This window comes from Narcine bancroftii, chromosome 4 (genome assembly GCF_036971445.1).
Source record: "Narcine bancroftii isolate sNarBan1 chromosome 4, sNarBan1.hap1, whole genome shotgun sequence".
NCBI lineage: Eukaryota > Metazoa > Chordata > Chondrichthyes > Torpediniformes > Narcinidae > Narcine > Narcine bancroftii.
The window spans coordinates 107,086,274-107,102,835 of NC_091472.1; the positions used below are offsets into that span (position 1 = coordinate 107,086,274).

At 39.9% G+C, this 16,562-nt stretch overlaps 1 protein-coding gene across 7 annotated transcripts in view; it reads right to left on the bottom strand.

The window, feature by feature from the left end:
• Positions 1 to 16,562, bottom strand: part of ralgapa2 (Ral GTPase activating protein catalytic subunit alpha 2) — a 521,318-nt gene that overhangs the window by 316,200 nt on the left and 188,556 nt on the right. For all 7 annotated transcript variants that reach the window (XR_011355999.1, XR_011356000.1, XM_069932375.1 and 4 more), the window contains exons 22-24: positions 15,139 to 15,332; positions 5,816 to 5,914; positions 5,204 to 5,359 (exon numbers count right to left, since the gene is read on the bottom strand). Coding sequence is in view for 5 of the 7 variants with exons in the window: in XM_069932375.1 (XP_069788476.1) it covers positions 5,204 to 5,359; positions 5,816 to 5,914; positions 15,139 to 15,332 (449 nt within the window). In the remaining 2 variants the exon portion in view is untranslated. The remainder of the gene's footprint in view (positions 1 to 5,203; positions 5,360 to 5,815; positions 5,915 to 15,138; positions 15,333 to 16,562) is intronic.

The window sequence follows — 16,562 nt, forward strand, 5'->3', positions numbered from 1 at the left end:
AGCGCGAGTCGGACAATTGGTGGGGGGGGGGGGAACTGGCAGCACAATTCGGGTGGGCTTAAATCTGGCTTTCCGAAATCCGGAAAAATCTGAAATTTGGAACACAGTGTCCCGCCAAGGATTGTGTACCTGTATAAAAATTGAACATTTATGAAGTTCACCAGGCTTTGGTGCCTGAAAGGTAAATGGTTACCGCTCAGGAAAGTTCTTGTCGGTTTTCAGAGGGAGGATTGTTGTTCACTGGACACCTACAACTGATTCCTTTTAATCAGCCAATTCAGTGTCTTGCCGAAGAAACTTGTCCCATCAGGGTTTTCTATATGATAATCTCTTTCCTTCAGATCACCACAGAGTTCCTTTTGTTTCTCTTATTCCAAGTGAAATATTTGGCAGCCAGTCCTCTCCTCTTGTTTGAACCACAAGGACTTTGACCAGGCTGAACTAAGCACTCACAACCCATCTTCCAAATGGGGTTTTCCACAAGCTTGCCAGCTTGTCCTATTCCAGTCTCAGCTGGTGCTGCTGACTGTAAAACTGCAGAACTGATGTCTCTCTGTCTGTCTGTCTCTCTCTCTCACAGAGAAAAGCCGGTTTGACTCCATCTCTGCTTGCAAAAAACCACATGCTTTCTTAGAACAGCAAACGGCACTCCCAGACAGCCTGCGGCTCTGAACCTACTCCTCCGAGTTCTTTCATTTGTTGCTTTTCAAAACAACAATCCATTAGTGAAGTTTCTTGGGCAGCCTTCAAAGTTTTTGCAAAGGCACATGGAGCCGACCTGTCTAGCTTGAGCAGAGATCAGTTTTGAAATGTTTGTATGTGACCTACAATAAAAAATGTTTGTGTGACCTACAATAAAAAAAACCTGCCCCAATTTATTTCCCAAAGTCATATCTATATACTGTCACACTTGTTACTTCAAAACAGCTCCCATAGCATTGATGGTGGCATTTGTGATGAGTGATAGCAAGGCATTGGATTTCTGTGGACAAGCATAGTAGCATCACTGAGAGTTCTCTTCACATTGTTGTAGGCCTCAACCACTTTCTTGGGTAAATACATGGTTTCTTGGAAGTCACTTTGGCTGAACAATTGAGTAGGTTGGTCAGTGGAAAGGAGGGACTCAGCAGAGTTCAGTTGGAAACAGCAATAGAAATTCATCATCCCCAAAAATTGTCATAATTGGGCACACGATCATTTTAAATTTCCTGCATCTTTACCTCTTCTGGCAAGATGCTGTTCTCCATCAACTGACGACTCAAAAAAATGAGTTTCAGAGCATTAAAAATGCATTTGCTTGTGTTTTTTATAATCCCATATTCTTCTGAACACTGCAACAATAACCTGATATGGTTTCTATGCTCCGCTTCTTGATGCATAGAGGAAATAGAGGCTGAAGAGAACATAGTCTATGAATCACTGGAATGATCAGGCTGCATTCCCCATCTGTAGAAAATCAAACATACCGAATGGAGAAATCACACCTGTCTTGGGAATATAAGATAGTTTAACCGGGATTTGGTAAAAGGGGCACACAAGGTAGATCTTTGCGAACACCTGCTTGCCGTGTAGGTTTGCTGAGAAATCCCGCAAGTGCAGGATGCATTATTGATTTGGGATGGTGACGATATTCAGGGTGCGGTAGCTTCCACAAGGCAGCCAATCTCCAGGAGACTTCTTCGGGACTATATGCAGAGGTGAAACCTAGCAACTCCTAGATCATCAGCTACTCCATATGAGTGAAATCAGCTTTTGTGATCTTTAGGCGATCAGGTGGTAGCCTGCGCGCTCGTGCAGAAACTGGATCTGGATGTGGTTGGTCATTGAATGTCTGATTTTGTTATGACCCAGAGAAGGAACTGCTTGAGCAAATCTGGTAATGGGCAGGTGCTAGGGTGGAGGCTGGTTAGGTGAGTGATGGCCGTTGTGGGACACCAAATACAGTTCACCTGTACATGTGTGCGCCAATTTATGAAACGGCAATTCTTTAAATCCACCAGGGAAAAATGTGAAAGAAAATCCGCACCGATGATGGATTTTGAAAAGTTCACAATGGTGAAAATGCACTGAACATATTTTTGGAGGCCAATAATCAAGCGTGATTTACCGCTGGCCAAATATATAATTATCGAATTGTTGGTGTTGACAAGAGCACATCACGAGTTATGGTTATGGTATTCTTGGCAAATGGAAGAAACAACATATATTTCCATGTCTGAATTAATGAGATATTGTTTACCAGAGAGAAGATTGGTGAGAAAAGGGTGGTGGCTGGTTGTCCCCACAGGCAGCAGCTGCCTCTTCTGCCAGGCCTCGTTGTTTCTTGGGTGCTGTTTGTAGAAGGAGGAAGGAGGTTGGCACAACTTGGCAAATGCTTTGTGTGCCACCTCTGCCCTGTCCCTGAAACAGGATTTGAGTTGAATAGGTAACAGGGATCATTTTGCTGGGTCATCAAAGCCTCAACTTGCACAGTCAGTCTGTCTTATCCGGCTTAAAGGTTGTTGCTTTCACCTGCACTGCAGAGGTTGTCTCCATGACAAAATAGGCCTGTTTTGTGTATTTGTCGATGCTGGCCAATTGAAACATGCCTGTTAAATGCGTGGACAAGCAACTCCAAAATGATGGCTTGATTCGAGGGTTGCATTCACTCTAATGGCAGATTTAAGTGTGGCATACGGTGACATTTCATCAGGAGTAAGCTGACGAGCTGCGAGAAAGCCAAACTTCATCCTCAGACTTGTGACACTGAGCGAATGGAACCATGTCTCCAGGATCAAAAACCATGTTTCTATCATCAGCCATTTCTATACTTGCAAAGAAGCATTTGTGTGATATCGAGGACACCAGATATTGGCGTTGCTAAATCTCACCAAGGAATAAAGAGCAAACACTGATAAACTAAGCAAGCCACATTGCGTATTTTGTTTATGAGTTGTGGCTCCATACAGGACTAACGGCTTAAACCCTGCCCCGCATTGCCCATTAGTTACATCCTGCACATGACCACGAAACTGTCGCTGCTCTCAACTGGATGGCCTGCACAGGCACGTCTGGACTCCTGAGTGTTGCCTCCGGTGATTCATCTGCGGTGACAGGTCCCATGAAAAACATGCATAGGCATGATGCCACAACAGAATATTGTGTTCAGTTCTGGTCACCTCAGTTCAGGAACAATGTGGAAGCTGCAGAAAAGGTGGAGAGGAGATTTACCAGGATTGGAGAATGTATTTATGAAGTAAGTTTAACAGAGCCTGTTATAAATGACCTGGACGAAGAATTGGAAGGATGGTCAGTAAGTTTGTAGATGACATGAACATGAGTAGTGTTGTGTATAGTCAGGTGCATCAAAGAAGAGGTACAAGGACTGCCTAAAGAAATCTCTTGGTGCCTGCCACATTGACCACCGCCAGTGGGCTGATATCGCCTCAAACCGTGCATCTTGGCGCCTCACAGTTCGGCGGGCAGCAACCTCCTTTGAAGAAGACCGCAGAGCCCACCTCACTGACAAAAGACAAAGGAGGAAAAACCCAACACCCAACCCCAACCAACCAATTTTCCCCTGCAACCGCTGCAACCGTGTCTGCCTGTCCCGCATCGGACTTGTCAGCCACAAACGAGCCTGCAGCTGACGTGGACATTTACCCACTCCATAAATCTTCGTCCGCGAATCCAAGCCAAAGAAGAAAAGAAGATTGCCATAGGTGACAACAGGACATAGACAGGTTGTAAAGTCAGGTGGAGAAGTAGTAGATGGAGTTCAGTCCAGATTAGTGTGAAGTGATGCATTTTGGAAGGCTGAATTTGAAAGAAGAGTTTATGATTAATAGCAGAATTGTTAAAAGTGTGGAAGAACATAGGGACTTTGAGGTCCATAAATCCATACATCTCTCAAGGTTGCCACGCAGATTGAAGGCTTATGGTATTCTTGCATTCATTAGTAGGAGGGGTATTAAATTTAAGTTGCAGTTCTATAAAACTCTGGTAAGATTACACCTGGAATATTGTGCCCCTGAATACAGGAACGATATGAAAGCTTTAGAGAGGGTGCAGAGAAGATTTATCAGGATTGGAGAATTAATCTTATGAGGCAAGGTTAACACAGCTAGGACATTTATCTTTTGAGCGAAGAAGGATGAAAGATGATAGAGGTCTACAAGGCTATGAGAGGCAAAGATGGGATGGACAGCCAGAAACCTTTACCCAAGGTGTCAGTAGCAAATACCAGAGGAAATCTGTATAAGGTGAGGAGCGGAAAGTTTAAGGGAGATGTCAAGGGGTAGTTTATTTTTATAAATTCACAAAGTGGTGGGTACCTGGAATGCATCGGCAGGGGTGGTGGTGGAGGCTGGTACAATCGGGACATTTAAAAGACTATTAGAAAGGAATATGAATTCAATAAAAATAGAGGTTATGGGTGTGAGTTAGGGAAGGTTTAGATTGTTGAGTAGTTTATTTTGCTCGGCACAACATAGTGAGCCAAAGGGCCTGTACTGGTATGTTCTCTGTTCTAAATGGCCAAGTTATATTGGGAATTAATCATCAATTCACTAAAGACAGCTTTATGATTAGATTCAGACAACAATTTCTTTCTGAAAATTTGCTTTAACAAAAAGTTCAGACCTTGTATTGTCACTAAGGCAACATCTGCCAGCATCTAACATACTGCATTATCTGAAAATAAGCTTTTCCAATTTGCCCTGTAAAACAACCATCAAAGAGACAGTAATTTATTGTTATTAAGGATACAGAAAGCCATAAACCCAACAAGTCTAACAATCCAATGTTAATCCACAGCAACATATTTTCCGGGTCTTAATGCTTTTATCTACTTTGTTTCTTTTGGTTATATTTCTGATGTGTGGGAAACAGATCAACAAACAATATTATGCTTCTTAGAATGTGAAGCCAATCCAGTTATCCTTGGCTTTTAAGGTTTAACACATGCTAGTAAACATTTCAAATTTCCTAAAAGTAGAAATAGATATAAATCAAATTTTCATACCTGTATTGAAGATCACATTTTCACATGAACATTTAAAATGGAACTTAAGATGTACTAAAATGTACTTCCATTTTATCCAAAAACAGAATATAAAGCACAAGAGAACAACTTAACACTTGGAAGATTGCATTTCTAAGTCAGAATCTCTGAAAGAATTAATTTAGAAGACCATTGTTTCAAGGAAGAAACTAGTAGTATTACCTGATCCTCGCATACAATGCCCCTGTGCATCACATGATAAAAATGCACCAGGAAATCAGAGTTTGGCAAGACATCTTGGCGTTTAGTCATAATGTCACAGATCAGCTTGTATGCATGTAGTTTTCCTTCTTTGTATTCATCGGGCAGAGTCGTTGCCTGAAGAAAGTTACAGAAGTATTTTGATACCGATTGTTTCAAATTAATCCGGACAGAATAGGTCATCAGAATTGATAAAGTAAATGTAATGCACCTCCATTTACCTCATGTTTAAACCTATCTAATTTTACTTCTGAAAAAAAGTATCAGATGAAATATTGCAGAACTGAAATATTAATTGTTTCTCACTGCAGGTACCACTTGAATAAATCAATAAAGTGTGACCTTGGTATCATCAATTGTTGACATAAATGCAATTAAAACCTTCCATTAATAAAAGTTGCTTAATTCCATTTCTTTGTCTCAAACTGCTGAAATTATTTTTCACGTCACTTATAAGTAGATTATATTTGGAACCATGAGCTGCTAAAGACTCATTTATTTTTAGCAGTTTATTTTACATTTCAATTTTTTTACATGCATTTTTTTTTAAAAAAAGGAGTTGTACAAGTTTACCTTAAATAACCAGGACATAAACATGCGAAGGGGTGGAATCAAAATTGGAGATTGTGGTGAAACCTGATTATCTAAACTGATACCAAGGTTGTCTCGGATCTGGAAAAAAAAATCAGTTTTATTAATCTTGTTTAAAGGATCAAATGACTCAAGAATAATATATCCAATCAGTCACTTCTAATTAATAACATGATATTTGCACAGTATTGCAGGAACGTAATGATTCCTGGTTGAAATTTGAATTTAAATTTTAATACAAATTCTCATTAAAACATGAAAGAGACACCCGAAAGGTTTGTTGCCTCCCAGGTGCCAGGATCAGGGATATCTCAGATTGGGTCCATGGCATTGTGAAATGTGAGGGTGAGCAGCCAGAAGTCATGGTACATATAGGTTGCAATGCAAAGGTAAGAAAAGGGACGAGGTCTTGAAGAGACAATACAGGGAGCTAGGTAGGAAGCTGAAAGACAGGACCTCAAGGGTAGTAATCTCAGGATTGTTGCCTGTGCGCACCCGTGATGCTATAATGTCCCGTGTAAAAACACTTTACAAATGAAGTTTTTTTATTTTATACTTGATATTAATCATAGGTTTCTATTACTGACAACAGTAAACATAAAGACAAATAATTGATGCTGAAACAATTGCATTTTAAAGTAGATAAAACCATACAAGGAAAGTTTGTGTGTGCATTAGCCAAACATTTTGAAAAAGATTGTATATTTGTAATAGGATTGTGAGAAAAATGTGTATTTGCTTAATAATTTACAAATGACTTCAAGCCTCAGAGCAAAGTGAAGCAATTTTTGGCAGGTGGCAGTGTTGGTGTAAACAGACTTTAAAATAGAAACAGAACAGAAATAAATAAATACTCATGGAGTTGAAGTTGCTTTCTCCACACAAGCTGTCTGAGCTGCTAAGTAATTCCAATATTTTCTGTCATTATTATTCTACAGTAATAAATTCACCTTTCATTATTTTGAAAGCAAATTCTAAGCTATAAAGCCAAAAATGCAAGATTTGAAAACTGAATAACAGATTACAATGTAGTTATGGAATCAAATGCTTTAACCCAACTTATTGATGCCAACCAATGTGTTTATCTAAGCTAGTCCCATTTACCACCCCCCCACCCCCCCCCCCCCCCAATCCATCCAAACCTTTCCTAACCATGCGGCTGTCCAAATGGCTTTTAAACATTGTAATTGAAACCACCTCTACCATTTCCTCTATCATAGTTCCACAGACCCACCAACTTCTGCAAAAAAGAATCGTCTCTCAAGTTCAATTTAAATCCTTCCCCTATCACCTTAAGTCTATGCCCTGTGGTTTTAGACTCCTCTATGCTAGGGGAAGGCCATAACCATTCACCTTATTCACTGGCATCACTAGGAGGGTGCCAGGGTGCAAACTGGGTGATACTATCAGAGTGGTAACACCAAAATGACTGTTCATAAAATTTTTGTGCAGTGTTTCAGCAGAAATGTATTATTTTTATAAAAATATCCTTATAGTTAGTTGTAACAACAAAAACATTTTTCATAAGACCAGATTACATGCATCAATACACCTAGAGATAAAACTCCATGCTAATTTACTTTTTCAACTTTCTAATGCGCTCCAATTGGAGCTGTAATTATGACCCAATTACAATGATTCTCCAAATCATGTGGTTTCGCCTGCACGTGTTACAAGCACATGCTGTTGTTTTTGTTGCTGCTGTGTGTATGATGTTGTAATTTAAAAGAATGTTGTTTTTGGACAAGGATGTGCAAGGTAAGTAGAGGACCTTCAAAGTTGAGAAGACAGAATTTGTATGTTCCTGTCAGGATCAAAGGCAAGGTTAGCTGGCATAGGGAACCTTAGCTTTTGAGGGATATTGAGGATGTCGTTTGGAAGAAGGGAGGTGTATAGCAGGTATAGGCAACATAGAACAAATGAGGAGTATACAAAATGCAAGAAAAAACTCAAGAAAGAAATTAGGAAGGCAAAAAGAAAACATGATGTTGCTTTGGCAGACAATGTGAAGGAAAATCCTAAGGGTTTCTACAGGTATATTAAAACAAAGGGATAGTAAGGGACAAAATTGGTCCCCTTGAAAATCAGAGTGGTTGGCTTTGTATGGAGTCAAAAGTGATGGGGGGGAGATCATAAATGTTATTTTTCTCCATTAGTATTCACTCAGGAAATGGGCACATAGTTGTAGGAAGCAAGGAAAACAAGGAATCTACACAGATTAAATAGGAGGAAGTGCTTATTGTCTTAAAACAAACAAGGGTCGATAAATCCTCAGGGCCTAACAAGATATTTCCTTGGACCTTGAAGGAGGCTAGTGTAGAAATTACAGGGGCTCTGGCAGAAATATTTAAAATGTCCTTGGCCACAGGTGAGGTGCTAGAGGATTGGAGGGTAACTCACGTTGTTCTGTTATTTAAAAAAGGCTCCAAAAGTAACCCTGGAAATTATAGGCCGGTGTGCCAGAGGTCAGTTGTAAGTAAATTATTAGGTGTCCTAAGAGATTAGATATACAAATTATTTGGATAGCCAAAAACCAATTAGGGATAGTCAACATGGCTTTGTTCATGGTAGGTCATGTTTAACCAATTTTAGTTTTTTGAAGAGGTTAGAAAAAAAAGTTGATAACGCAAAGACTGTGGATGTTGTCTATATGGACTTTATTAAGGCTATTGACATGGTCCCACAAGGGACGTTAGTCACGAAGATTCAAATGCCAGCTATTCATAAAGTAGTAAACTGAATTTGGCAATGGCTGGATGGGAGAAATCAGAGAGTAGTGGTGGATGATTGCTTCTCAGACTGGATGCTTGTGACTAGTGGTGTACCTGAAGGATCAGTAATGGGACTATTGTGGATAAGAAAATTTGCAGATGACAGTAAGTTTGGAGGAGTTGCAGACAGCAAAGAAGGTTTTCAAAGCTTTCCGAGGGATCTGGATCAGCTGGAAAAGTGGGCTGAAAAATGGCAGATGGAATTTAATGCAGACAAGTGTGAGGCATTGCATTTTGGAAGGACCATCCAAGAAAGGACATACACGGTAAATGGTAGGGCACTACGGAGTGCAGTAGAACAGAGGGACCTGCAAATACTGATACATAATTCCCTGAAAATGGCATCACAAGTAGATAGGGTTATAAAGAGAGTTTATGGCATGCTGACCTTCATAAATCAAAGTATTGAGTATAGGAGTTGGGTTGACATTGGTGAGGCCACATTTTGAATACGGTGTGCAGTTTTGGCATAGCATATCTAGGGGACTCGCCCAATATTGAACTCCCAAGCCTGACATCTAACTCCTAAGCTCGCTACTAGCCCCAACTGTTCCCCGTACTCCCATCTAACTCTTGAACCTGTCCGCCTCAGCCTTGCTGTCTCTGATCCCTACCTAGCCCGTATTTTAGATCAGTAAAAGATTAGATCTACTGATAATATTTTAAAAATTAAAGTTCTGATAAATTACAATGAAATGTGTAAAATTTACAAGGACGTGTCGGGCAGCATAGTTGCCGTAATGGTTAGCGTCAGCAATCGGGATCGGGGTTTGAATCCCGTGCTGTCTGTAAAGAGTTGGTACATTCTCCCCATCTAGATTAAATTAAATACACAAGGAGTAGTGACAAGTATTTTTAAAATGTACTTCAACAAATAAAGTATGTTTATTCATATATAAATGTGCGGAGTCCAATAACCTGGGTTGGGAAGGCATGTTGGCTGTTAATCGAGAAAAGAACAGCTCCTATCAGGAAATCACCAATATTCTTAATTGGTACAGGACTAATGATAGGAAAAAACTTTTTAAAACAAATTGGGTTGAATAATGCCAGTGGGCATTTGAGCATGGGAAATAGAAGATGACACAGGGAACAGTCTTTTAAACAGCGTTTTCTGTATTGTTGATCAGACTGCAAGCAGAGGCTTGGACATAGAGAAATCCCTTGAATGCCCTACAGGTGGTCCAGCTCACACATTTACCCCAATTTAAGGTGTTCTCCTTAACAAGACAATTGCATTTCAAAGCCCTCTCTTTTTTGGTCCTAATTGAAGTGATGGACAAGTATTAATAACGTCAAGCTGTAAAAAAAAATAGCCAATGGCAATTGCCTGCACTATAGTGGCAAGCAGATAAACAGAATTGCAACGTTGTTCAGGGAAGTTTTCGCTCCTTATAAAAGGAAATTTTATTCCTTTTAGCAATTTTGGCTGACATAAAGAGAAACTACGCCCAATACACACACGACCGATCTTCAGACCTAGCCCAATTGTGCGTGGAAATCGCCCAACTGGCAACTTTATTTGCAGATTTTTTTTAAATGAGGGGGCACTATTTTACCTAGAGATGCCATTGAGTTTTGGTCACCTAACTACAGGAACAATATCAATAAGACAGAAAGAGTGCAGAGAATATTTACTAGGATGCTGCCTGGACTTAAAGGGAATCGTTGAACAGGTTAGGACTTTATTTCCTGGAGTGTAAAAGAATGGGGGGGCAGATTTGATAGAGGTATTTAAAATTATGAGGGAGATGGACAGAGTAAATGCAGATGGGCTTTTTCCACTCAGGTTAGGTGAGATACAAACCAGAGGAACATGGGTTAAGAGTGAAAGGAGAAACATTTATGAGGAACATGAGGGAAAACTGCTTCACACAGAGAGTGGTGGGAGTATGGAATGAACTGCCAGTTGAGGTGCTGAATGTGGGCTCAATTGTAAAATTTAAGAAGAATTTGATCAGGTACATGGATAGGAGAGGTATGGAGGGTTCTGGACTGGGTGCAGGTCAGTGGGACAAGGCAAAAAAAAGTTAGGCAAGGGACCTGATTCTGTGCAGTAGTGTTCTATGGTCTCACTAAAGTTGTACACATCATGTCAGACTTTACTCCACAGAATGAAAGTTACGCTTTAATTAAAAAAAAATTAGACATGACCCAGTATAGGCCCTTCTGGCCTACAAACACATGCTCCTCAAATACTCCAATTAACCTACAACTCTTTTTGAAGGGTGGGAGAAGACAAAAGCACCTCGAGGAAGCCCATGCAGACACAGGGAGAATGTAGTCAGTGCCAAATTCAAACCCAGGTTTCACCAAATGAACATGTGGGTTGTTCGGTCATCTCTCATGTTCCCCCATATGAAGGGCTCAAGCCCGAAGCGTTGGTGATGTATCTTTACCTTTGCTACATAAAGGCACTGTTTGACCTGCTGAGTTTTTCCAGCATTGTGTTTTTACTCCCTCACTATCTCTCCCTATTCCTCAATATCTCTTTCTTCCACAACAGGTCACTAGTTCAGTGAACTCCAAGGAACTTGGGGCTCTCCACTCCGAGTTATTGATGTGGCATAGAGGGTGGTTGCTCCTAGTCACCCTGAAGTCCACGATCATTTTCTTTATCTTGTCCACGATGAGATTCAGGTTGTTACTCTCGCATCATATCACAAGATTTTTCACCTCTTCTCTGTAGTGCAACTTGTTGTTGCTGATGAGACCAACTACAGTTGTGTCATCTGCAAACTTGATGACACTATTTTAGCCGGTTCTGGCGATGCAGTTGTGGGTCAGTAGAGTTAACAGGAGTGGGCTGAGCATACAGCCTTGAGGTGTGCCAGTGGTCAGCATGATGGTGTTTGACGATCTGTGACTGACCCAAACTCTGGTCTTTCTGTTAGTAAGTCCAGAATCCAGTTACAATGAGGGGTGTTAAGTTGCAGAAAGGGGTGTTAAGTCCCAGCGAGGACAACTTCTGGTGATTGTATTAAACGCCGAGCTGAAGTCGATGTACATCAGTCTGGCCTGAATCGATGTTCTCCACATGGGTCAAAGCGGAGTGGAGGGACAAGATTATAGCATCATAGGTGGAAGGGTTCCACCTGAAGGTGAACTGAAATGGGTCCAGTGTCTCTGTGCTGTCTGCTTTGATGTGTTCCATCAACATAGGCTCAAAACATTTCATAATGGTGGAGGTCAGTGCCACAGGACGGCAGTCATTGAGGCCTGTTATTACACCCCCTTGGATACCAGGATGACGGTGACTGTCTTGAAACCTGCGTAAACAATGGACTGCTGCAGTAAGGTGTTAAGATGCCCATGAAGACCTGTGTCAATTGGTCTGCGCTGTCCTTCAGAACCTGACAAGGTATGTTGTCTGGTCCCGCTGCCTTGTGTGGATTCACCTTGGATAGGGTTCTCCTCATCTTGGCCGGGCTATGTAGAAGGCCCATTCATCAAGGGGATATGGAGTTTTCTTCAGTGCCTTCCTGTTCATCTCATCAAACCATGCATAGACGATTTTAATGTAAATGGGCAAAAAGGTAGTACGAGTGTGGTGGGCCAAAGGGTCTGTTACTGTGCTGTATGCCTCCATGATATTCAGAAACTGTTCACAGTATTTTACAGCAGTTGACAAGCACAAGTCAACACGACTTTCTGATAATAGAATGCTTGACACTAATTTGGATTTCAGACTCTACCTCATTAGACACCTGTTGAGTCATTGGGATCTGTCAGCTTGTCAGGCTTTCTGCATTGGAAGTAGTGAGGAGGGAGTGCAGGCATTAATGCTGGACAGTAGCCAGGATCAAATTTGATTCTATCCCACAGCATGGCTGAAATAACCACATGAAAAGTCACTCTCCAGATGAGGACAGAAATATGAAATGATTCCTTGATTTATTTGAATAATCTATCTGGATCCAATTGAACTAAGTAATCTATCATCCACAACTGAATGTTACTATAATTGCTACATACAGGGTTACCAGGGTGCACAATTTCTCCCACTCTAGAAGTCAAACAACTAAATGCAAGGACATAATGAAAATGATCTTTTTAAACAAACTTTTAACTGAGCTACAGACAACACGGGATTTTTGAAGAAATGGTCATTTATAAAAATGAAGGAAGACAAAAAGTGGTAAATTTCAGGGTTACTACATTTTAAAAAAACTTTTGTTAACCATACGGTGTTGGGGGTAGCAAGCCATTCAGTTAATACAGGTCAGATGCATGAGTAGTATAGTGGTTTGTTAATTATAGATGTCCAATAGTTATGTACAATTTGGGCATTTCAATCTTTAGTTTGCTATTTAGTCTTCATCAACTTTCCTGGTAAACTCAAAAAATTAAGATTGGATAGGTACAACCTTCCATGTACAAAACTATATTGAACTTCCCTAATCTATCTATCCGAGTACTTGTATATCCACTCCCTGAAAAATTCTTCCAGTAATTTATCCACTACTGATGTCAGAGTCACTGGCCTATAATTTTCCAGATTATTTTTAGAACCTTTCTTAAATAACAAACTCAGGCCATCTCACCAGTGGTCAAGGAGGTCTTAAATACCTCTTCTTGGGACCCTGCAATTTCTGTACTAGCTCTCTCAAAGGCAGAGTGCATATTATGTCAGGCCCTAGGGATTTATCCACCTTTATTTGCCACAAAATACCAAGCATCTCCTCCTCTATAATCTATATGGAAACCATGAACTGCTCTTTTACCTCACTTCCATGGACTTTATCCATCTCCCAAGTAAATACAGCTGCACAAAATTCAATTTAAGATTTCCCCCATCTTTTTTGGCCTCTTGCACAGTTGATCACTCCTATCTTCAAGAAGATCAATTTTGTCCTTTGCTACCCCTTTGCTCTTAATTTATCTATAGAGGTTCTTGGGATTTTCCTCACCTTGTCTGTCAGCGTAACCGCATGCCTTTCTTTGGCCCTCCTGATTACTCTCTTCAATGTTTTCTTGCATTTCTTGTACTCAAGTACCTCATTTGTTCCTTGCTGCTTTTACCTGCAATGCACTTCAATCGTCTTCTTAACCAGAATCTCTCAAAAACTAACATTCCCGATGCCTATTAGTCTTGCCTTTAATCCTGACATTAACATACAAACACCATACTCTCAAACTTTCCTCTTTGAATGCCTCCTTCTTATCCAGCACACCTTTGTCAGAAAACAACCGGTCCTAACCCACACTTACCAGGACCCTTTTTGATATCATCAAAATTGGCCTTTCCCCAATTTAGAATCTCAACCCAAGGACCAGACCTCTCCCTTTTCATAATTATTTTGACACTAATGGCATTATGATCATTAGATCCAAAGTGCTCCCTCACGCACATTTCTGTCACTTGCCCTGCCTTGAACCTTAATAGGAGTTCCACTATTGCACATTCTTTAATGAAATCCTCTATTCCTGAGCACATTTGACAAACTATAACCTATCCAACCTTTTTACAGTATGGAAATCGAATCAATATATAGAAAGTTAGAATTATCTACCATCACAATCTGTGTTTCTTGCAACTCTCTTCTACATCTCTGCAAATATGCTCCTCCAATTCACACTGACTATTGGATAGTCTATAATAAATATCCAATGAATATGGTGTTTCTCATTCTTCAGTTCCACTCATACTGCCACAGTCTGTCCTGTCTGAGCATTTGTCGTGACATTTTTACTGACTTGCAACGTCACTCCTCCTCCTTTCATCCTTTCTCCTTGTTCATGTCTGAACCAATGGTACCTTGGCACATTGAGCCACCAATTCTGCTTCCTTTGATTTTTTTCTCCAACAATGCATTTTTTTATGGTCTAGACTTCTCTTTCAATATATGATTTGCTATTGAATTTGCCACACTAACTTGAGCTTCCTTACCAATTCCACCACTTGTAAGTTTTTCAACTGCATGCCTTTTTCGTTGCAAGACCACATTCTGTTTCCTTTGCAATTCTGTTTGCACTTGCAATGACTGTAAAGAAAATATTCAAAACATACAAGAGCAAGTCTAACTTGCAGCAGTTACATTTTAAAAACTCTGGGAGGGCAAGATTTGGCATCATGCTTCTTTAAAAATAAAATTTCAAACAATGGAAATGAATCCCAACATTATAGATGTTAACATAACACTTTGGTTAAGTTAATTGGCCACTATAAATTGCTGCCCAAATGTAGGTGAATGGAAAAATTTGGGGGAGTTGACAGGAATAATGTACTTGATGGTCAGTGAATTAGATGAACAGATGAGCCTGTTTATGCGGTGCCTCACCATGTTTCTACAATAAAATGTTTAATAAAAGCAAGCTGCTTAGGGATAATTAGTAGAATGAGCTTGTCAAGAATATTATTAAACTTAGATAATTGGGATTGATAGTTAGAAGTTTTCAAATTGTGCTTGGTTGAAGGTTAAGGATATAATTTTCATAACAGCCTACATGTCAGATTCCAGAAATGACAGGACTATAAATATACAAACACTGTAAATGCATTTCTTGAAAAACAAATAATATTTCATAAAGTACCTTAGCTAATTTGTGCCACAGTTCATTTAAATATCTAAATACCATGGCATGGATTTTAGGGCAGCGTATGCAATTCACATCCCCCAAAATGCCCAAAATTCTTCTCCATAGCACTGCAGCTGCATCAGCATGCCAACCAGTGAGGTTTCCTCCGGCAATGATACTGCATTCATCGGCAAGATATTCACCACTCTCTGTAGATGAAAACAAGCCTTGATCAGAATATAGATCATGCTCGTCCAATTCTTTGTCCAGATATTCTGCAGTTCTGACAAAACAATCATGCACTTATTCAGTTCAACATGAATATTTGAAACTAAATTAATTGAGAGGAATTCAAGTACAACTCCTGGTAATAGATATTTTTCATGTTATTAATCACCGAAGTCACACATCTCTCCCTTTCAAATATATTTTAACTCCAAATCTTCAAAAATATAGAATATATTATGTATGTAGACACAAATGTGAAAAGATATTGCCTCTTTTCTGAGACTTCCATCACCATACTCAAAGTTCAAAGAAATAATCAATTTTGAAATTTGGTCCAGAGAAATCATGACTAAAGTGTTCCATGGCAACATTTCAACAACTGAATGACCTCAGTGTGCCAACACAGACATGCACTGAAACAAAACAACTGCTGATCCTGGAAATAAAAAAAATATATCAAATGCTGGAAACACTTAGCAGGTAAGGCAGCATTGGCTGGGGGGGGGGGGGAAACAGTTCATATTTCAGGTCAAGGGACCGACTGGAAATGTTTGGAAACAATATGTGTAGCAGGGAGAGATGGGGTGAACAGAGAGAATATGTGTGATGGGGAAGATCAAAGGTGTCAAGGTGACTATTACTTTAACAAATAGAAGCTTAAAAAAATGAAACAGATTGGCGCAAAAAGGAAATTGGCATAGCCAGAGAGAGGAATTGCCTGAAATTAATATATTCAATAATAACTTCCAAAGAAAATGGAGACGAGGGCCTGTGCCTTCAGTTTATGTTGGGGATCATATGTGAAATGCAGGGGGCTGAATACAGAGGAGAAAAAGTGGGAGTTCGACAGATAACTGAAATGTCAGAAAGCTGGAACTCCTTGCTGACTGAAGAGGAGTCTTCTCTCCACCCTCTCAGCTATGAAACATGCCTATCTTCTCACATTTGAAGTTCTGAAGCAGGGGTCTTGACCCAAAATATAAACTATTTCTCCTCCCATACACATTTTTAAGATTTGCTTCTCAAGTCAATTTTTAATACAATGTATATTACAAAAATTATGATGCTGCATCTAGCATAAGCAAGCAGGCAACATGGTTTGAGATACATATTATGAATTAATTTTCATTACAGCTATTTAGTTTCACTAATGGATTTTTCAAAAGCTCTAGGACTGGGGAAGTAACATTTGTGATTTATTCTATTTTGAT